The 23192-nt window shown below is 38.0% G+C and overlaps 1 protein-coding gene and 1 pseudogene across 1 annotated transcript in view; one reads left to right on the top strand and one right to left on the bottom strand.

Annotated features, from left to right (window-relative positions):
* Window positions 1-3079: 3079 nt before the first annotated feature.
* LOC138001363 (plexin-A4-like) overlaps window positions 3080-23192 on the bottom strand; it is a 101405-nt gene continuing 81292 nt past the window's right edge. The window contains exons 14-17 of the mRNA XM_068848008.1: window positions 12148-12299; window positions 7215-7317; window positions 3673-3815; window positions 3080-3221 (exon numbers count right to left, since the gene is read on the bottom strand). Coding sequence (XP_068704109.1) covers window positions 3080-3221; window positions 3673-3815; window positions 7215-7317; window positions 12148-12299 — 540 coding nt within the window. The remainder of the gene's footprint in view (window positions 3222-3672; window positions 3816-7214; window positions 7318-12147; window positions 12300-23192) is intronic.
* Window positions 15983-16685, top strand: LOC137999424 (uncharacterized; annotated as a pseudogene).

Below are 23192 nucleotides of genomic sequence, written 5' to 3'. Positions count from 1 at the left end.
AATGTTCTAGCTGCTCCGCTTACCCACATTTTTAATTTATCAATCCGCTGTGGCGAAATGCCAACGTCATGGAAAGCAGCTACTGTCACTCCACTTCACAAGAGTGGATCACGTTGTGATCCAAATAATGTTAGACTGATTTCTGTCCTAACCAGTTGTCATGAAGATTTTTGAACAAGCAATCCACAAACAGCTCTACGACACATCTGGTTACAAATAGCTTTTATCTCAATTTCAATCAGGTTCAGCCCGGTCATTCAACCATTACAGCCCTGCTCGATGTTTCAGACAGATCCTGAAAAATATTGATGAAGGAAATCTTACTGGAGAATGTGTTTAGATCTTAGCAAGGCGTTCGATATCATTGACCACACTCTCCTTAAGATCAAACTTACTCTTCTCGGGTGTCAGAGGACGAGAACTGGCCTGGTTTGATAATGATTTATCTGGCAGAACACAGTCTGTTAGTTGTAAATGGAACGTACTCAGGATACCGCAGATCTATCACTTGGAGTACCTCAAGGGTCTGTCCTGGGCCCATTATTATTTATCTTATTTATAATGATTACCTAGTGGTTGTACATTATTGTAAAATAGTTTTGTATGCTGATGATACTGCTCTATTTTTTGCTGAAAGAAACATTCATTCTATTCAATCTTCTCTACAAGAAGACCTGAATGCGGTGGGTGAATGTTTTCTTTGAATCGCTTGTTAGTTAACTGCGATAAACCACTGTTATGCTTTTTGGCTCTAACAGCATCTCGCAAGATCACAAGGACTCTCCTTATTTTTATTGGGCAAACGTTTGGAGTTGTCCTAACACTGTGAAATACTTGGGTTTAACTTTGATGCTTCTATGGACTGGCATAACACATCAATATATTTCTAATAAAGTAACCCGTAGATTAAACTTATTGGGAAGAATTCGGAAATATTAGATATGGATACCAGTAAGCTTTTATATACATCTTTAGTCCAGCCTTTAATGGAATATTGTGATATTGTGGTCCAATGCGGATAGTACCAGTCTTCAAAGAACTCCTTTGGCTTCAGAAAAGGGAGCACGGATTATTCTCCAAAAAAAGATCAGGGAAGATCGTACCGCAAATTTGTATTAGGGGTCTCCTTGTTGGAAGTTGGAATTTTAAGTGTCTAACTGTATTTAAATGCCTTAATGGAATTTATCCGCCTCATTTGAGAAGGCTTTTTCTTACAATTCCGATGTCCACCATTACAATACTAGAAACAGAGCGAATCTACACATGGTTAAAATACTTCTAAATCTGGCTATAGGTCATCTGCCTATTCAGCTGCTAAAATTATTCAACAACCTTGATTATGCCACAAAACGCTCCTTGACCCTTAAGAGTTTGTAAATAGTACCTGTATTGGTCTAAATGATTTGCAATATTAACATAATTTTCGCATAGTTTAATTATTTATTTTTAATGTTTATATTGTATTAATTATATATTTCTGTGTGTATGCTTTTATATTTTAGATGCACAGCTTCAGTGTAAATAAGTGAATTAGCTTATGGATTCTGTGCTTAATAAAGTATATATTCTATCTTTCTATAGGGTGTTTTTGCAAGGCTTTCCTGTTGTCATAGTAACTTGTTACGTCACAAAAATGATTGCATCTTGTTCAGCAATAATTGATGTTTCACATGGTACTACAACATTGCTTTTATATGATCAAGTGTTCTGGGTGCTTGCTCTCGCAGAAATTTTGAAATCTGTGACCTCTGAAATGCGATTTCCAGCCTTCTGGGCACCAAATTGAGTACAAAAGATAAAGGAAGATGTCTTATCAACAGCTACACTGAGTGTGCAAGTGAGCACATTATTCTTTTGATAATTTGCGGCGAAGAACGATTTGGAAAACCATTTCAAAAGAAAAATTAACGATTTAAACGTTACATGACGTTTTGACACTTCAAGTTATTCAAGCGCGAATCGAAATATTTCTGTTTGTCTCGGCAAATCGTTTTGTCGAACAATAAGATTATGTCATTTAATCTGAACAAACAAAAAGGCTTAACCAATGAAAGTAAACGAAAACTTTACTGTTTTAGTGGAAAAACAAGTCTGGATGCCAAACTTAATAACAACCTGATTTGCATAAAACGTCTTGATATGTTTGCAGACGTAACTAAACATAATTGCATTATGTAAAAAATGTGACAGTTGGTCCAGGCTAAAATTCAGAAAAAAGTTAGCCATTCATTGTAGCTCAAAGATGGCAGGTTATAAACAGTACATGTACATTCACGTCCACCAAAAATGAACTTTACTTAAGGTTTCAATTCAATTTAGGAAAAAAGTAGCCAACTTCTCTGAGCGGCTGTCTGTGCTTATTGAAACCCTGGTGACTGTTAAATAGATACTGTACTTTTGTGTTTCTTTTCTGACAGCTGAATATTTACCGATCAAATTCTCTTATTTCAAAATCATATTTATTTTCCAGACAGATTTAAACAATCAGACTGTCTCTGCTTGAATTAACCAGTAATTACAACTCGATCAGCTACCTTTTCCAGAGCTTTTCCATCCTCCCGCTCACTTTTCTTTAACATTTCACGATGATTCGGAAATAAATGTGCCATTCGTTTCACTAATGCTTGAAAAATATTTATGCAAGTCAAGTAGACTAGTGCACGACTGATAAAACAACGCCAATATCAGTCGTGCAGTAGTCTAGTTGACTTTCATAAATATTTTAAATTAATTTGACTGATCACGATCTTCTCTGATCCACGCTGTCCAAGACTTATCGTCCATGGTTTTTGCAAAGGTTTTAAAACCACAACTTTACCAATGCTCGAAGTAATGCGTGACAGATTACAGTCGCGTTACCTGCGCAGTAACGTTGCGCACAAACAATTAGCGCGAACGTCCTTAATCTAATATTACGTGAAAAGAAACTGCTACACTTACATCTGATTTAATTTGGTCTCATAACTTGACAGTGTTGAATGGCTAAATAAAATTAATGATTTACTTCTCTGCTTAATGGAATATAAAAATGATGAGCTGACGGTTAACAAAGAAATTTGTTACTGTGTATGATCTGAATTTAAAAGCTGAAACTTGGTTTGTCAGTTAAGAGTTCCAGCTGATGCACTCCTACGTAATGGCTGTCCACACCTACTTCAAAAGCATTAATTACTGTACACGGCTTGTCACATCCACTCAATCCCCCATGACATGTGTAAGTTCTGAAAAGCCACAAAAACTGTCAATCTAACAAGCCTAGGGCACAATTTCTTTGCACTATGGTGTAGCACACACTAGATTCCTTGATTAAATTTACCAGATAAACAACAGGAGCCCATTGATCAGAAGCGGCATCAGGTGAGAAAACGAAGGACAGTTTGTTGATTTGTATTCTCAGCCAGCAAAATGATCTCCTTGAAAACATGTTGTGCTCGCATTATTTTCCAAGGAGGCTGTCATTATGACTATGTCATATTTCAAGCCACTCCATCACCTCGTAGGTTATATTTTATCAGGTTTTGACTCACTCAGTGGGTAATAAAACACTCCTACATTCACGAGAAAATCCTCTTCCATTTCTATGGGGATGATAATTTTTTAGACCCCTTATATATATACCGGTAGTATTTACCATACTGTTCCTCAAAAACTCAATATTAAAAAATAACTAACCTGGTCCTGTTAACTTCACAGGGTCGCCCCGCCACCTGAACAGCAATGACTCTTCCAGTGTTCATTTTACGACCAGTGATTGTCACATTTGTTCCACCTGACTCTGGACCTTTCTTGGGATAAAAATCTTGAGGTTCTGGATTCTACAGTGAAGGATGCAATAATGGCATTGTTGAAAACGTTTTAGAATACTAGATACACTCAAGGAAATGAGATCTCTTGTATGGAGGCTAGCTAGATAACATACACTAACTTTTACAATTGTCATCTTGTAATATTATGTATTTTTAGAGTAAGGTTGTAATACATTTTTCTGAATTGTAATTAAGGAATAGTGTAAAATAAAAGTGTTGTGCTGTGTTGTTTCCTTATAACAAGAAACGCAGCTATCAGTTTTGTTTGTAATACAGCAATTTTGATAGCCACATTACCCTATCTACATGTATCTACCTGATCAATCGAACCAACCAGCCAGCCAGCCAGTTTATCTGAGAAGGCATTGTGCCCAACTGATCCAAAAAGGTATTGTTGATTGCCTGAACATACATTTGACAGAAATTAACGAAAAGCTGACTTCCAAAATCCTGGAACCTTCTACCAGTGTTACCTTTGAAGTCATTTAACCAAATCAAATACAGATTTCCTAGTTCAGGAAATTGAGCCTCCCAAAGTACTAAAGTGACTGAACTTTGTTGACTGAGCTAAGGCCACTGGAGTAGATAAAACATCAGCCAAATTACAAAAACCTACTACTCCCAATAACTTCCAGCCCCTCACTAATAGTTTCAATCTTTCCACATGACCTTAGAGGTGCTGATGCTTCTCCTATGTTCAAAAATGGAGATAGGTAGGTATTACCAACCTATTTCTGACATACCCACTGGCATACATTTTGAAAGGTGTATTTACCAACAGCTGCAAACTCAGTTAGATCACCAAGGTCTTGTTAGTCCACAACAGTCTGATTTTAGATTGTTACATCTGACAGTTGCAGCTTTGCTTTATCTTACCAATGACTGGTGTGTTAACATCAACAGAAATCTGTTAATGGTGCAATACTCCTGGCTTTAGGGAGGGCTTTTGATACAGTTAATCACCATGCCTTATTGAGGAAATTAGAATAATTGGCTTTAATTGCACAGTTTTTCCCTGATTTCACGAGTATAGCTATTAATATCATGGTATACAAGTTACTCCTCAATTGTCAAACTTGGACGCCATTTTGGCACTGTACAAAAGCTGCCACAACAACATTGTAATTTCACACGTGAAATATTATAAATTAACGCTAAATTTTGTGCCAAAATTAAGGAGTAATATCCTAAATTTTGTGCCAAAATTAAGGAGTAATACAGTACAGTAGTAATAATACAATGTTTTTGAAGTTCATTTTTAGTGAAGACAATACATGTTTCGGATGAGACATCATCCATCGTCAGTTGTACAGTGAGAAATACCGGTAAAATGAAAATATCAAATAAGTAGTATAACAGTCAAATATTAACGGGAATAATTAAAGACACTAGCACGAACCAAAAAAAAAAGAGTATAACTACATGTATATAAGCTAAGAAAGGAGACTAATTAGTATGAAAGGGATAAATTAAGATGTTTTACCTGCAAATTTAAAGAGAACATGGCTTTCTTGATTTTCAATTGGAAGCTTGTGGAGGCAGAGACGAGAATTTTGAAACAATCTTCTGAAAAAAGGGAGCAACAATCTTCCGACCTCCTCAGTTGTTTAAAGATGTGGGAATGTTTGTCAGAGGAGAGATGTTCACGGATGCAAGTGGCAAAGTATCACTAACATATAACAGGCTCTACAGCCTGCATACAAAAACCTATAAATGACTTGCAATCATAAATCTGTAGGCATAGGATCCTTGACCCCAAACCAACTCCTGATTTTACACTAGTCGAACACCAGTGCAAAAGGTGGTAACTAATTTCTTAATTCTGCGTTGCGTTCTGACAGAAAAAGGACCGATGTACGGCAATTTAAAATACAAACGATTGTCCTTACAAGTAGCACCCTGAGAGGAATTGGATGTGAAGTGATTGTCAAGAAATTTTCTAACAACATTCTTGATGACGTTGGAAGGGAAGAAATTCCTCCTTAATGTTTTGGTGAGGTATTTATGTCAAGGTGAAATCCAGCCCAAGTATTGTTGATCTTAAACGTCCCATCTACCAGAGTGCACACTAATCCTGATTTGTAACTGAAAGGTACAAAACTATAAATGTTAGTGAGATGATCAGTATAGGTCTTCTTATGAAATTCCGAGGTGTTAATGCCCTGATTGCTATTATTATCTAAAAGGACATCTAAGAAGGGGAGCTTGTGGTTTTCTTCCCTCTCCAATCACTTCACCTCCGATTCCTCTTCCCATACTATTTAATTTCCAACAAGGGCTATGAGACAGGACCTCGGGTTTACAGTCCTTATCCCAGGAGACTTGAAAGTCTAACCATAAGAAGATGTAATTACAAAGGCAGCACTGTCTCTTCGGTTATTTTAAGACCCTGAGTGTTGGTTCCGGACGGAGTTGAACTCACGACCTCCTGCATGACAGCCCCATGCTCAACCAACTGAACCACCGGTGAGCAGTAATTAAGAAATTAGTTAACACCTTTTTGCACTGACCGAGACATGAAGTTGGTGTTCAACCAGTGTAAAATCAGAAGTTGGTTCGCAGTCAAGCATCCTATCCCTGTGGATTTACGATCGTGAGTCATATATAGGTTTTCATGTGTAGGCTGTAGTGCCTTTTATGTTGGTGAAACCCACATACACTTTGCCACTCTCGTCCACAAACATCGCTCCTCTGACAAACATTCCCACACTTTCAAACACCTGAGAAGTTCAGAAGATTATTGAAAATCAAGAAAGCCATGCACGTCCTTTGGGAGCAGCTGTCTCTAAATTCTCACTCAAACATCTTAATTTATCCCTTTCATACTAATTAGTTTTCTTTCTTAGCTTAAATAGTTTTACTCTTTTTTGGTTCATGCCTTCATGCTTAATTATTCCCGTTAACATCTCACTTTGTTATATTAATTTTATTTTATATTTTCATGTTATTGCTCCCTGTACAGCTAGCGATGGACGACGTCTCATCCGAAACATGTATTTTCTTCATTAAAAAATGAACTGGGGTTTCATGACAGGAATATCCTACGTGTACTTCGTGCTGCTAAGGATTATAATAATAATAATAATTATTATTATTATTATTATTATTATTATTATTATAATAAATATAATAATCACTTTATTTCCATGATAAAAATATTTATAAAAATTAAAATATCTCCAAAAGGTAAGACCTATAAATTTACAAGCAATATAGGCATTTCTCTGTTTTAAAACTGTTTTAAAACTTCTAAAAAAGAAAAAAAAATAGAAAAGTCATTTAACATTAGATCTGGCTAGTTCAACGTCCACATCAATGTCTTTAACATTATTGGTTCTCCTCCTATTGATTAATAATAACAATAATAATAATAATAATAATAATAATAATAATAATAATAATGCTGACCTGGTAAGTGAAAATCTGTGCTGACTTCCCCTCAAGCTTATTCACCGTAACAACAACTGGACCTGATTTATCTTCGGAACTGGCTGACGTATTACAGAAGATTCTGAGGTACAAGAATGTATAATAAGTAATAGTAATAGGACTGAGTGGAGCACAATTTATGGAGTAACCAGGTGAGTAATTTCAAAATCAGGGCCCTCAGCGATCTCAGATTAAGAGCATAATTACTGCTGAATTGTCCAACACAAAGTCCTATTATTAATCATAACTCTAACAAACTGTGAGAAAATCAGAGATGGGGTATCTAATGCCAACCTTCAAGCTGATTTGAGTTTCATTTTATTAAGCAACGAAAGCCAAAGTCCGTCCAAATATTTTGTAAAAAATGAAATTTAAGAACTTGCGATCAAATGTCCAAAGCACTTAACAATATTAGAAATTTTGATACAGTACAGCGGTTCACATGTAAGTTCTGTAAAAGTCAGGAAATCATGAGGAAAAACAAAGCGGAAATAGCAGTTCAGAACAAGTGACAGGTAATATCGCACATAACAGATAAGAGATTGTATCACTCATCAATCAGTTAAGCACCCTTCAATGCAAATGGCACTGAATTTACGTAATTCACTCAACAATAAACTAAGTCTTCATCAGACTCCATGATGTACCTCAAGAATTAGCTCAGTCTTCATTAGACTTGATAACGTAAGTTTGTATGAGTTTTTTGCATGGAATACTCAGTATGCATGCATCACTTGTGAATTGGCATTCTATATGCGAAGACCCAGCTTGATTTGTTGATTTTGGGCCACAGTAGTTTCGGATAGTAAGAGTTTAGTTGTTGAAGTTCGGAACTGATGGGTCATAGTCAAGCCTTGGCAAAGTAGATGGGCATTTAAATACATGTGGCATGTGAGATGGACCAAGCGAGGACTGAGTGAGCGACTCATCACTAGAAGGCGTACATAAAGGGGGTACATAAGCTGGAGGAGGCATCACAATGACTGCACTCTAGGTGTTTTCCCATTTACTCCAGCCATTGGGATAATTGCAATCTTTCATCTTCACTCATCTCGTCGTAGCCATCAAGTGAACTCTTGTTTGTGTAGCCAGTTTGACGGCAACAGACCTTTTTTGCTGAATGGTTGGAAATCCGCTTCCCATTGTGTTCGCCAATCCTAAACTTGGCGAACTAAACTTCAGTTTTGGGATGGTGGATGATACTTAAGGTGGCTTGTACCAGTTTCCTCATGCAGGGAGTAAGTCAGCTTTATGTGTCACATGTGAGTAACACACAGCACAGGCACGAGATTTAAAACCCTTTTTTCAAACAAGGTAACTTTTGTAATTGTTAGAGAGGAAATTCGCATAAAAAGGAAACTTTAACTGTTAGAACAACTTTAGTCAATGCTGTGTATGGAAGCATGGAAAACTGCAGAAGTTACCCCGATTCCCAAAGACAGAAATTCGGACGAGCCTTCTTGCAATCGACCAATTTCCTTGCTTCCTACCTTATCCAAGGTGTGCAAGAGACTTGAGAGCCGCGGCTACAGCGTTCAAACTCTGAAACATGACCTCGAGAAAATGAAACACCTGTCTCAAAGTGACGCCCTTTCCAAAAGCAACTCAACAGACGAAAAGATGAGCAGGATTCCTTTAGTACTCACATACCATCCTTTGAACACTTGAGTACAACGAATCCTGCCTGACAATTTCAAAGTGATTGCAGACAACCCAGCAACAAGCCTCATCTTTCCTCGACCACCAATGGTTGCGTTTCAACGTGATGACAATTTGCAAACATCACTAGTTCACACGGCAGAAAAGCAGGCTGCAACACATGCAGGTACCTATCCATGTCAACACCCACGTTGTCGTACTTGTGGCCATATTTCCAGCGAAACCGATCCTCTGGGGCCAAAGGATCGCTTAATCATCAAAGACTCCTTTACTTGTTTGTCCTCTGGTCTCATTTACTGCATCTCCTGCCGTCGCTGCCCTGCCATTTACAACGGCGAGACTGGGTGCAATCTGAGGGAACGTTTTGGTGAACACCTCCGAAGCATCAACAAGAATGGGCCTGGTTTCCTCGTTGCTGAGCATTTCAGTTCTAATGGATATACCGCTGCGGACGCGCTGGTTCGCGGGATCAAACTCTGCGATGGGAACAAACAGAGGAAGAGACATGAGATGCGTCTCACCTTTCATCTTGGGACATGCCAGCCACGCGGCCTCAATGCTGATTTTCAGTTCATTTGAAGTTTGCGCATGCGCGCGCATGCACAACACAACTTTCAAATTTTAAATCAAATACCAGGAAGCGTGGCTTAAAACATTAACGAACATTCCACTCATGAAGGGCACAGTCCTGAAACCTCTGGACATTTGTTGGCACTTTCAGCAACATTCTCAGCAACATTATTTTCTTATTGCTCATAGACAGTTTGCTGACTTTCTCTCCGTAAACAATAAACTCTCCATTCACCAAAATGGCAATAGGAAACAACATTCTACAGAGACTGCCCTTATCTACGTTACTGATGAACTTTTAAAAGCTGTGGGCGAGAAGTCAATTTCTATACTGGTACTTGTAGACATGTCTAAAGCGCTAGCTTAAATCATAATACTCTCCTAAATAAGTTACGTACATTAGGCCTTGCTTGAAATTGTCTCTCATGGTTTTCTAGTTGTCTTTCTGATAGGACTCAAAGGGTGCGATATGGAGACATCATTTCTCAAATGCTAACCTTAACACATGGTGTTCCTCAGGATTCTATTTTAGGCCCTGTACGTTTCACTACCTATATTCATGGGTTGATTAACTTAGTTACTCACAGTCAAGTCTCATGTTATGTAGACGATAGCCAGTTGTATTTAAAATTTCAAGTTTCGAATGTACAAAATGCTATAGCTACAGTAAATGCTGACCTTCAGGAAATTTGCAAATGGTGCGCGAGAAATTCATTGCTTTTCAATCCGGACAAAACCAAATTGATGGTTGTTGGCCTACCGCAACTTACCAAGCAGTAACCACCAATATCTGTTTCTATTTTCGATAAAACTATATCACCGGTTCCCTTTGCTAAGGACCTTGGAGTATATTTAGATCAGCGTCTTTCATATGATACTCATATTACTGAAACAGTTTCTAGTTGCTTTAATCAGTTAGTACATATTAACAGAATTAAGCATGTTTTGGACAGACCAACACTTTTGTTACTCATTAAAAGTTTTGTGTTCACTAAGCTCTTTTATTGCTCGTCGGTGTGGGCACTTCTAAGGCTAATATACATAAACTCCAACTGGTACAAACCTTTGCTGCGAGAATTATTCTGGGACTTAAAAAATTCAATTGTATTAGCGAAGGTCGTAAGTCACTAGGAATTCTCAAGGTAAAAGATAGACTAGATATCAACGATGCAGTGATGGTATTTAAATGCCTAAACAATCTTGCGCCCAAATATTTATGCGACCAGCTACAAATGAGATCCTCTGTATGTACCAGGGTAACGCGATCTTCAAACAACCTAAATATGCCTTTTTGTAGCCTAGCAACCAGGCAGCGTCGCTTTGCATATATAGAGGTGTAAAAATCTGGAATGGTCTAAGTAACAACTTGAGGAACTTAACTAGTTTAGATGCATTCAAAAGGAATTTACTTAGACAATATTTAAATAAATTATGTTAATATACTTGTTCTTAATTATTATATTTATCTTAGCTGAGGACTATTTTTTAGAGAATATCAAAGTTAGTATTTTCATATATTTGTTCTGAATCATTGTTCTTTTTTATTTTGGAGCATTGTACTGAAAAGCCCTATGTGTGTATGTATGTAAGTTCACGGCATTTTAATTTTTTTTGTTCTGGATTTTGGTCATTGTGACTTCAATGGGTGATTGAACTTTTCAGCGCGCTTGATTTGGCATATAAATCAGGGACAGCGTCTCTGTATCTGGAATATTTTGACTATCAAGTGCATTCAAGTACATCCTGTCTCCTTCGATTAAAATTTGGTAAACTGTAGCAGTATCCCAGTGCCGCACTGGACATGATTGTGCACAAAAAAAAACCTGAAAAACTCATAAAAGAGCATTGTCTTCCCATGGAAATGTCACTAAATCACTCGTGACCTTGATGAATAGTTCCAGCGATTGATAGAATTGCATTGGACATGATAGATCAGGGCAAAAAGAGCAATAAAAACTTACTCACTGATCGACTATTGAACTCTCAAGGGCTCGATGAACAGATTGCAGGAACATAGGACCATGAGGGCTGTGCATGCACAATTCAACAACTACCGCTGGTGATCTTATTATACTGCATCTTCAAAATCATTCCCACCGAACGAACAGAAGTCAAATTTCAACAGATCGAGTGTTGAACGCACTTATATAGAGCCCAGGCCCCACAAGGAAAGTCGAGAATAGTGTTGCTGGCAGCAACAATTATTATTTTCTGTTGCATGAAACTGCAATTAACAAAATTTTTTCACAGGATTTGGATTGAGTGCTACAAACAACAAATTACAAATGAATGACCCCTTTCTGCTTCCTTAAAATGCTGACATAGATCTACCATTCAAAATTATTTAAGGTTGTCCCAAAAACAAAATATAGATGTCTTATTGCCTGGTTCTGTGACTTAACGTACAGTATTTGAGTACTTGTTCCCTTTTGCTTTCAGCCTACTGGCAAGCACCAAAACTTGAATTATCACCAGCTCCTGCAGTATAAAACCCTTTCCTCAATAGGCTCAACTAGATGTGACGTCCTGATACTAGATAGCAAATATGAACCTTGCAAATCCTTTTTTGGATTTTGCACACAAAAAAAATGCAAAGTTGGCATTAAAAATTTTTTTTTAGTTTTCCCAAAAAGTGGACAAGTCAACACAGAAGAATGGAGTGCAGCCTCTGAGGCAATCTTACCTTTTAGAGGGTTTATATTTGTTGTGAATAGAATAGCAAGGATGATCTGCCACGGTGACTGAGTTACTTATGTCAGCAAACTCTTTTCCTAGGTCATGACCATCTATTTGAACCTCTGTTCCACCAACTAAAGGACCAGCTAAAGGCCACACCTGTAAGCATGGATACAAAAAACATTTCTTCACACAATTTATCATAGAAGTAGCATTTTCTCATTGAAGAGTTAATAGGCTAATCTACATCATGCTTCAGCATACACAAATTAAGCCTAGAGTTTTTGTTACTTTTTCAATTTATTGTTATTGTCATTGCTATTATTACAGGAGGTCAAGAGCCAGGAGGTTTCCATGTTAATTGAAGGAACTATTTCTTCGTGACTTCTTTCAAGGTAAACAATAAAAAAATGCACCTAAATGTACAGTATTTCAAACTAAAAGTCAAACTTAATTGGTTACACAGGTTTGCATTCTGGCAGCCAAGGTTGATGTGGACCTGTATATATATGATAAACGGTGCCAATTAGATATTTAGAGAACTTTGGTCACTGTTGTTTGGTTCACTTGGTTCATGAATAAACCTAACAGATTTAATATGGAATTCCTCAAGTTCGTTTAACTAAGGGCGCTTTCTATTTGACAGAACTGACCGGCCAGACCGGGTATTTGGTAGGACTAACTCTACAACGCTTTCAAATTAACACACTTCGAGGATAATAAATTATCCTCCAGAAGAATACGAGGGATTATCATGCGAGTGCTTCTTCAAATTGTTCAATTTTCTTTTCAAAATGACTGGTCTGGCCGGCCAGTTCTGACAAAAGGAAAGCGCCCTAAGAGTGGTGTGGTACACTGTATAGGCTCCCCATAAATAACAACAATAATAATATTACTAATAAATAATAGGCACGCATTGAGTATGTGTGGTAGTGCAGTAACTTGACACAGTGCTTTATTCCACAACTGTCAACTGAGCTGCGTTTTGTTTTCCTGGAGATTCAAGTTGTTTTTGCAAAATATGTAGCTCCAATAGTACACACCATTGTTTGGTATCGTAAATCATTATAGTGCTATGATAGATGCCTTAGGTAAATAGCCCCCCGAAAAGACATGTAGTTACTAGTAAAAATAATACTAAACCCAGAAAGATTAAAGAAAATAGAAGGGAATCAAGAGATCTTGGCATAAAGGCAGACATGAAGTTTGCTTCAACTTCTTTTTCATGACAAGTTTAAGCCTGTACTCTATGCGTCTGACAGCTCTCCAAGACAAAAAAAGTTCACTGAAGTTAAACTCTGTCCAGTGGGGTTAGTATCTGGATGGGAGACCTCAAAATGTACGACTTGCTCTCAAAAACATAGCACCAAAAATTCTATTTTAACGCTGAAAAATGCGAAGGAAGCAAGGTACAGATTTTGCTTTCCTGCTTTATGCAGAACAAATATTGATGCAAAGGTTAAATAAAATGAGACACAGTTTTTAGGTAGAGCACAAGGAAGTTTTTGGGAAGTGTCAATCAAGAATTTGAAAAATGGCCATCAGCAACAAAATTTGCTACATGAAAACAACATAAATTTGTGCCCTCAATACAAAAAGTTACCATCAACGAAAAACATTTTCAGACATTTTTTGCTACTTTCAGTTTATCTTTTGGCTGCACAAATAAATTGCAAAATCAAAAGAGACATTGATTTCAGCGGCCGCCTATAATCAACTTCCACTGTATGTTGTGTGTTACTACCAACTCAAGAAACAAAGGACATGTGTGACAAAATGATGGCAAGGGACTGGGTTTTTGTTTTTCTTTTAAGTGTTATAAAGTTCAACAAGAAATGTGTGAATTCAACACAAAGATCACAATCATGTAACGCTTGAGGTTGACCATTGTAAATTCACTCTCCTAGACGAGGTTTATTCCATTGTTTTGGAAATATTGAAGCTGCTATGTTATCCATCAGTGTCGTGCTCTTGCTGATTTTGAGGCTCATTTTTTGAAATTCAAGCACCCTTCCAACAGACCTGTTTATTTTCAGGATTTATGCACGTGCTGTGGGGTAATTAATGGCCACCACGGACTTACACGTACACTAACTCACTCACTCACTTTTACAACCCGGTGACATAGTGTGTAGTGAACTTAGCATGTGGTTTCCCTTTTTTTTTTTTTTGAGGATAAAAAGCTTTCACAAATAACCATGTCAAGCCCTTTAATCATAAGTCGTCAGCAGCAATGAGATCTTTGGCCTGTTCTGCCAGGTCCCATTCTAGATTCAAAAGGAAGCCAGTGGAGTTTGCATAATACAGGGATAAAATTATCCTGTTTTTTAATTTGTAGTGACAAGTCTGGCTGCACTATTTTGCAGACATTAATATATATATTTAGCCAAGCCTAAAGAGATACACTAATGTCAATTCCAAGACTCAAGGCAGAATTCCAGTAAAGTCGTCTTTATTGTGATTATAATTTTTTCACTTTTTTGCTGCGCAACCATAGCCACCATTCAATCAAGTGCATAACATCGAAAAATCTCGGCAAAATCGACTTTACTTTTCATTGAGAAATCTTGACAGAGCGAAAGCATAAGACATGAATCAACTGCAAATCTCATAAAATTGAGAACAGTTTCAGTTGTTTTATTCTTGGCTTCAATCAGTCATAATTATTGCAAACTACAATCCTTGACAACAAGTTGTCAATAGTATTACCTTTAAGATCACTGATAATGATAGCATCTCACTGGCAACAGACAAACACCATACAAATAGCTTTCTGAAAGACCCGTCAGCAGTAAACATTGAACAAAAGATGAATGGTTTTTACTACAATTACCTTAAAAGTTTGCCATTTAATTGCAAGAACAAAAATTGTTGTGACGGAAAGTATTCCCATTGCTTATCTGTTAAAATCATGTTTCGTTTGGCAAGGAGTTGCTGCTCTTCACAACAATTTTCGAAATTTCAATGTCTTGTAAACTTCACCGTAAACTTCAGCTTATTAAAGCGGAGCCAGTTAGGATGTAAGCTGTCCGGACTTTCCTTGCCTTTTCTTCAATAAGTTTGAAAATAAGCAACAACAGGAAAAACGAAGAGTCTCAGCATCAAACTAAACTATTGGATAGCAAACATTTTACTAAGACATCGAAGGATTTTTGAGTCAAAACAAATATCGAGGGTGCACGCCACATTGAATTTCAGCAAGTTCACCACATCAGAGCCAAAGGAATAAGGGGACTTAGTAGATGAAAATAATGATTTTATTATTAAAAGTAAGTTAGGAGAGCTGAATACCACTAGACGCTTTTAGACTTATGTCTGTGATTGACGCCCTTCCTTTGGAAAGGCGCGAAAAACTCAAAACATCTGCTTGTCCTATTTACAATGAAACCTTAGTTTTACAGGATCAGTGCAAACTAATTTTAAACAACCGAATAGTTCAAATCAAGTCTGTTGTGACTATTAACAAAGAACTTCGGGAGTAGAGTAATCACGCGGCCGACTGCTCAGTTAAGTTTTAACCATCAATTCCTGGGTGACATCTTTGATTTGAAAAAATATATATGGCCTGCTTTATCGTGTCACTTCTCATATGGAATTACATGAATTTCAGTAGAAGGTTCTGAATAATATTTCTCCACAAGCCTGCCATTTCTCCTTCCCCAGTGTGTTCTTTTTGTGGAGATGTGGACGAGATGGCGGATGAGATTGCTGTTGGCCAGCAGTGAGTTGGCCAAGACGGACATTACCTCACGAGTTCCGCTAATCCTAGTCAAGTTTTACTAATATTTTCGTTTCTTTCTTTCTCAATCGTTTTCTTTACTTGGTTTCTGAGAAAACCAAGAATGCCTGAGTCTATTGCAAGCCTTAAGAGAGAGAACAGCAGTCTTAGGGATCAACTGTCTGTCATGGCAGATGAGATTGCTAAGATGAAGGAGATGCTACTGGAGCAATCAAAGAACCTGCAGCAACGAAAGATGAAACAGTGCAGCAAAGACTAGAATTTATGAGTAAAGAATATGATGATTTTGAGTGATTTAGGGTCTCTGCTGGCAAAGAACTTAAATGCTTAAGTGCCAAGCTTGAAGAGCTTGCTGTTTAACTTAATAGAGTTTCCAGGAGTTCGCTATGCAAACATTTATTTAAGGCAATGGAATCCACTGTATCAATCCAAGACATCGACACATCACATCAAGTCCCAACAAGATACAGCGGCAATGGTGGTCCAAGGCCAATCATTTGTCTATTCATTGGGCGGTCGTCAAGCGATAATGTTATTAATCAAAAAAGAAATGAAAGTAGAGTTGACCTGTCTGCTGTTCATTTATCTGAAGATGCTTCCCTTTCTGCTGTTATAATTTTTGACCATTTAACGCCAAGAGTGCAGAAGGTCTTATTTGAAGCTAATAGGTTCAAGGAGCAGTTGCACTATCAGCATTGCTGGTACAAGGATTTGTTTGTGTACCTTCACAAAGAGGTACGTCTCGAGCCATCAAGATTAAAAATATCACAGACTTGCACCATTTACAGAACGGAAGTCAAAGCTAAGTATTCATGTTGTTGTAGAGATTGTTAGTTGTTTTGTTTAGATAATAAGGATGGGTGTAAGTGAAAAGTGTGTTTGTTGTACCAAAAATTATATACTAAGTGAACTTCCGTACGGGAATGTCAATATTATTAGAGCTCATGGACAGTTTAATAACATGCTCAACAGTAACTTGACGACCAAAAAGTACTTTGATAAAGTTTATAGTCTTTATGATTTAGAACTGTTTTGCTAGAATACCAAACCAAAATTAAAGCCCGATAGAAACTTAAGTATGCAAAAAATTAAGATGCAAATATTTTTCACCCTGCAGTTTTTCCATGTTTAAAAAGTCTCTAATGGAATCCATTAGATGAGCTTGTAAGTCCATCCATTAGATGAGCTTGACTATCAATTCAGTGTAATCAGAATCACTGGAACAAAAATTCATCCAGGCTAGATTTTAATGCCTGTTTACCAAACTATCAATTTGAATATGTCCCAACACCTTTACAACAACAAACAGAATGCCAGTACTGTACTAGCTCAAACTTGGTGGAAGAAGTTACTGCACAAATTCTTTCCTTGGGCACTGAACCGTTTGTTATTTTTACGGTTGAGTATTTTAAAAAAAAGGTTTAATCGTTTTTTCCTTTGTTCAGGAATGAAACTTTAATTTTGATTCTTACGTGGAATTATCTGTACTCTTTTGGACATAAAGAAATACTTGATTTGTTTGTTTTGCTCTAAAATACGAGCGAACAAGTGCTTTTTTTCATCCGTTTGCTTAACTGCTTTTCAGTCTTCCTCGACAGAAAGCATTTTAACATGTTTAATCGGCTTCGTCGAAAAGCGTGGAAACACGTTTTGTATACAACCTACTCAATTGCGCTTCAATGTTCCATTCCGTATGCTAGAAAGTATGCTAATTTAGTTGAATTTAAATGAATAAATTACATGTTCTGTTGTATGAGATGCGAAGATTAGGATGTCTTCCAACCCACTGTGTCAAAATTATGAATTCACTACCAACTTAACTTTTGCTATTTCTTTCTACATAGCACGTGGCCAAGAAATTGTCATGCAGTAAATCAAATTCAATCTAATATCCTTTTTGCTGTGAGCGCCTCACCGACTTAAATAGCAGACTTGCAGTGCAAGAATGGGCAGTGGCTAGGTCAGCTCCAGGAATGAGCAGGAACTCTGCCAGCAATACTGAGGCTAGGCGATCTTCAGATCATCAGAATGACAACGTATCTGTAAACCATGTTTCATGGGGGAAAACGTCTGAGAACAGCAGATGTTTGCAGGCCCTTCTGCGTTGTAAGAAAATTCTATTCATTGCAACATACAATGCAAACACCTTACGAGATGAAGACAGAGTGTTGAAACTAGAGCAATGCGCTCAACACCAAGGCACAGAAATACTTAGAGTGCAAGAACATCGTATCATTCATGATGACCCCTTTGAGTTTAGAAAGGTCGGTTCCAGCTATTTGGTTACCTCCTCTGAAAGCTCTACTGAAAGCCAAGCGAATTAGCAAAAGAATCATAATGGCTGAATTTGATGGCAATCCTAAGCGTACTGTGATTGCTGTTTACCCGCCTACCAACTGTGCGGATGAAGTTGAAGCCGAGGGATTTTATGACGACCTGAGTAATACCCTCCAGGATGTCCCAGCGCAAAATTTTCTTGCTTGTATTGGAGATTTCAATGCAAGATTAAAGCCAGATGAAGTTCCATTCACATATCATGATGTAACTAACAGAATTATGGAAAGTACCTAGTTGAAGTATTATCAGAGCACAGTCTGATAACCTTTGGTTTCAGAAACGACCAGGAAAACTGTGGACCTTCACAGGAAGGACAGGCTCACTGCAGCAATTCGATTACATATTAGTGCACCGAAAGTGGAGGAACAGTGTCCAGAATGTTGAAGCTTACAACACATTCAGCACAGTGGGATCTGACCATCGGATAGTCTGTGCTAAAATCAAGCTTAGTCCTACAGTGTCTGAGGTAGCCAAGAAGATGAAATATGACTGGAAGTTTTCCACTGACCCTGATCTACAGTGAAAATACACAGTCGCTGTCAAGAATAGATACCATGTATTGAGCAATGAGAGTAATGGGGTTAAGTATGAAAAGTTTGTTAAAGCCAACAGACAAGCTATGGAAGAATGCCTGCCTAAGAAAACAAATGCAAGGAAATCCCTCTGGTCATCAAATGGTATCAGCCCGCCAGGAAGCACACGCGGCCCAGAGTCTGAACGAATGCACCAACACCGAGGAAGATAAAGAACCTTGGTCTCAAGGTCTAAGTAATCTGTATAAAGTACATGTATATGATCAAGTGAGGGAAGTGGAATTATAGGTACAAATACGGATCATCGAAGCCTCTCATGGAGCACAGAAATATGACGAGGCATGGAAGATAGTTAATGAGATTACTGGAAGGAAAAAAGCTAAAGATGGTCAAGTAGAGGGATCAAGCCCTGAGGAACGAGTGATTACATGGTTCACCCACTTTAAGAAACTCCTCGGTAATCCTCCAGGGGTAGAAGATTCGGACGAAGAGATACCAAACATCTTTGAGTACCTTGATATCAATGACGGCTTGTTCACTATAGAAGAGCTCAAGGAAGTGAAATCTTCATTAAAAATTGGGAAAGCAGCTGGTCCAGATGCAATACCACCTGAAGTATTCAAGTTCTGTGACTTTGACAACATATGTCTAGACTTCTGCAATCAAGCTGAAAACCCGGAGAAGACAAAGCCCATGGTCTTTGGCAGCTCCCCGACGATCCGCAGATTATCCATTTCAAGGTTTCACTGCTCAGAAAGGAATTAGTGCTTTCAGAGTCCATCAAAGATCTTGGTGTAACTTTTGACCCTACTCTGTCATTTGATAATCAAATGCCAGTGACAATTTCATCTTGTATGAGTAAATTAGCTCAGATTAATCGAGCAAAGCATGCACTTAACCCTCATCTATTAGTGACCATCATAAATGCGCTTGTTTTTAGTAGATTATCCTACTGCTCTTCAGTCTGGTCAGACACCTCTACCCATAATGTGCAAAAATTACAACTCGTCCAGAACTTCATGGCACGGATAATTACTGGTGCAAGGACGTTTGAACACACAACTCCATCACTCAAAACCTTACGGTGGCTCCCCATAAAAAAAGCAGCTTTATCTCTGCAATGCTATCTTTGCATTGAAGTGTATGACAGGCTGTGCCCCGACTTACCTGACCTCAAAGTTTGTAACTTGAAGACCTATATCTGGCCGCATAACAAGAAACTCCCAACAACTTAACATTCTTTTAAGTAAACCCACTGCTGGTCAGAGGACATTTCCTTACAGGATAGTAAACGTATGGAATTCACTTGATAAAGAAATAAATCTGTGCAAAGGTTCAGTAAACTTTAAGAAAAGTCGTAAAGCAAAGATGCTAAAAGAGTTTTTAAAAGAAGAATAGTCTTACACTCTCTAATTATTGTCTTTTTATTGTACTTCTTATTATGATTGTATTGTTCACTGAAAAACCCATTTTTAGAGTTTAGAATAATTCATTCATTGATGATTTTATGTTAACAAAAATAAGTGTATTAAAAAAAAGGGACGATTTTTGACCCCCTTGGATTTCTCTCACCTTTCACCACACATAACAAGTTAATGATGCAAAAAGCATGGACAGAAACTGTAACATGGGATGACTATTTACTGTCTCATCTGAAGAAGAAGAGTTTTTCTCTGTCCTTGTGCGGGCCCATATCCATCAGTAGGGCTAACACTCACATGGTTCATATGGGATAGAAATCTAGCACTTCACATTACACTCTATTCAGTTAACTCTCTTTAAAATAGAAGTGCTACAAGGCCAACGTTTGTATAAATGTAACCTTTCCTTGTACCTGTACATGTTCATTGCCGTGACTTTAACATCTTCAGTTCCCACGGCCTGCTCCCGTCTGACCTTGTAGCTCAGTCGGTAGAGTTGCGGAGATCTAACCTGAAGGTCGTGGGTTCAATTCCCACCCTGGTCAGAGTTTTTCTCAGTCCTTGTGTGGGCCCATATCGATCAGTAGGGCTAACGCTCACATGGTTCATATGGGATAGAAATCTAGCACTTCACATTACACTCTATTCAGTTAACTCTGTTTAAAATATAACTGCTACACGGCCAAACGTTTTTATAAACGTAACCTTTCCTTGTGCTGGGTTGATAGTTGCAACGATAGGTATTGCATTCAGTCAAAGTCCAAATTTCAAGCCTTATGTTGCCAATAGAGTAGGAGAGATCCATGAGGGCTCCAAAACAGAGCAGTGGCGATACCTTGATCAACAATGCGTGCTGGTGGCATAGACCAGACTTTTTCAGTCAAGGAAAGGACAACTGGCCTGAACAAAAGTTCACAAGGTATCAAGCTGAAACAGTAGAGAAGGTGAGAGCTGACGTCTGTGAACAAACAGAAGAACGTTGAAAAGATAACCTAAGCAGCTTTGTGATAAGCGACTAAACGGATAACCAGGGCACTAGATCCTGTTTGTATTTCCAAGTGGTGCAAGACAAAGTCAGGAAAGAAGCTAGAAATTGGAAATTCACTAGTGCAAATAAGAAAGTCAGGATTCAATGAGAATAATTTGTCAAAAACTGGTGGAAAAGCACGCTAACAGACAGCTTTCAAGTGAAGAGCTTAAGAGAACTGAACAAAGGATATCAGGGAAGAACAATCTGATGCCTTCGCAGAAGAAACTAAGGCATTAATGGATGGGAAAAAAGCTTCCAAAGTAGACTTCTATCCTAGCATTTACTCCTATGGTTATTGATGTTATTCTGAGATTAAACACGAGGCTTTCGTGTTCTGATGGTTTAGCAGACGAGACCAAACATTTAATCATTTTACCAAAGCAGAATGTTGTTAGAGAACTGATAGAAGCAACCATGAAGCCCTTTACCAATTGTGCAGTAGATTTTGCAGGTCCATATTTACAATGTAGCACACTGTTGTCATGTTGAAATGGCATGGACGCTACTTACAGAGGGTTTTTTGAAGGCCTTGACCCGCATGGTGGCAAGACGAGGTTGGTCCCAAGACAAGCTTAGTGATAACAGCATTAAATTCATTGGTGGTTTCAATGAAATCAATCACTTATTGAGACAAATTGACCAAGACAAAGTTCAAATGACAAGGCTGTTGCCTAACAGGAGCCCGGTAGCCTGGGGCTCCCAAAGAATAGCTCTGGGCGCCTTAATTTTTCACAGCAACACCTTTCACTTCATATGTTGGGCTCCTAAGTTCTCAGCGTTTAGCTCTGAGGGCCCCTTTAAAATTTTCTTAGGCAGCAGTCTTGAATGATGATGTCAAATAACGGAATCGACTGGCATTGGAATCCTCCCGCAGCTCCAAATTTTGGAGTCTCTTTCGATCTTCCTAGATAAGTCGGGAAGAGGAAAGTAGACTCTGCTCGCCGCCTCCACATTATTTGATTTGCCGCTCATCCAAAGAATTGGACGAGTCAGTCCAGTTTCGACTTGTCAAACATGTTTTTTTTTATTTTTGCGCATGATCAGTCACCACGCCTCATCAATATTTTGAAATTTACAACAGCGTGGCAATTTTAACTGTTAGAATTCCCATGAGTTTTTCCTATGTGTCGGTTACAGAAACTAGCCTGACAGAAACCTATAAATTTTTCAGTAAAAATATAAAATGGCATTTTTAAGATATATGGACTATCTTGAGTTTCCAATGAAATGATTCCTTGATTGTCGTGTGTTTGCCGGAGTTGTTCGAAAATATTCCGACTTCTTCTTCTTCGTTTTGTGGCTACTGGGCACGCGTGACTGACACCGGATACTTAAATTTTCAATTTTTAACGCATGCTCAATACAAAATGTGGAGGCCGCGAGCAGAGTCTGCTTTCCTCTTCCCGACTTATCTAGGAAGATCGAAAGAGACTCTGCTCGCAGGGTAGATTTTAGGGGAGTCAGACATGAATGAAGAAAAATTGCAACCAACTTTTACTGGTGCTAAAAGCTCAATGAGTTCCAGACCACTGACTCAGCTAAGCAGCGACCCCAACCACAAAACTGTATTGACACCTACCGGTAATCAATGGGGATACAAGGGTGAAGGAGTCCATGCATCTCATCATTCGACGTGCAAGAACAAAGGGGCTTGAAAGAGAAAGGAACATAACCAAACAAAAAATTTTATCTTCAAATTTCTCGTAAAAAATCCGGGAAGGGGAAATGAAACTTTTACTGCCAAATGTAACTTATTTTAACTGTATTTTACATTTTTTCCCACACATAAGTTTGTTTTAATGCTATTGGTTTGTTTTTCTGCTGCAAGCTATCAGTTAATTTAAAATTTATGGCATGATACATTTTCACGCGAGAGAAATACAATTTTTTTGTTTTTGTGTTGAAGGCTGGTTTTGTGGATGGTTTTGTGTGGGTTTTTAGAGGACAAAACAGGATTTTCGGAGAAGAATAAGTTTGAAACCAATGTTCAGA

Source organism: Montipora foliosa, chromosome 4 (assembly GCF_036669935.1).
Source record: "Montipora foliosa isolate CH-2021 chromosome 4, ASM3666993v2, whole genome shotgun sequence".
In the NCBI taxonomy this organism is placed as follows: Eukaryota; Metazoa; Cnidaria; class Anthozoa; order Scleractinia; family Acroporidae; genus Montipora; species Montipora foliosa.
Note: the sequence above shows the minus strand (reverse complement) of the source record. Positions and strands in the feature narration are given on the sequence as shown.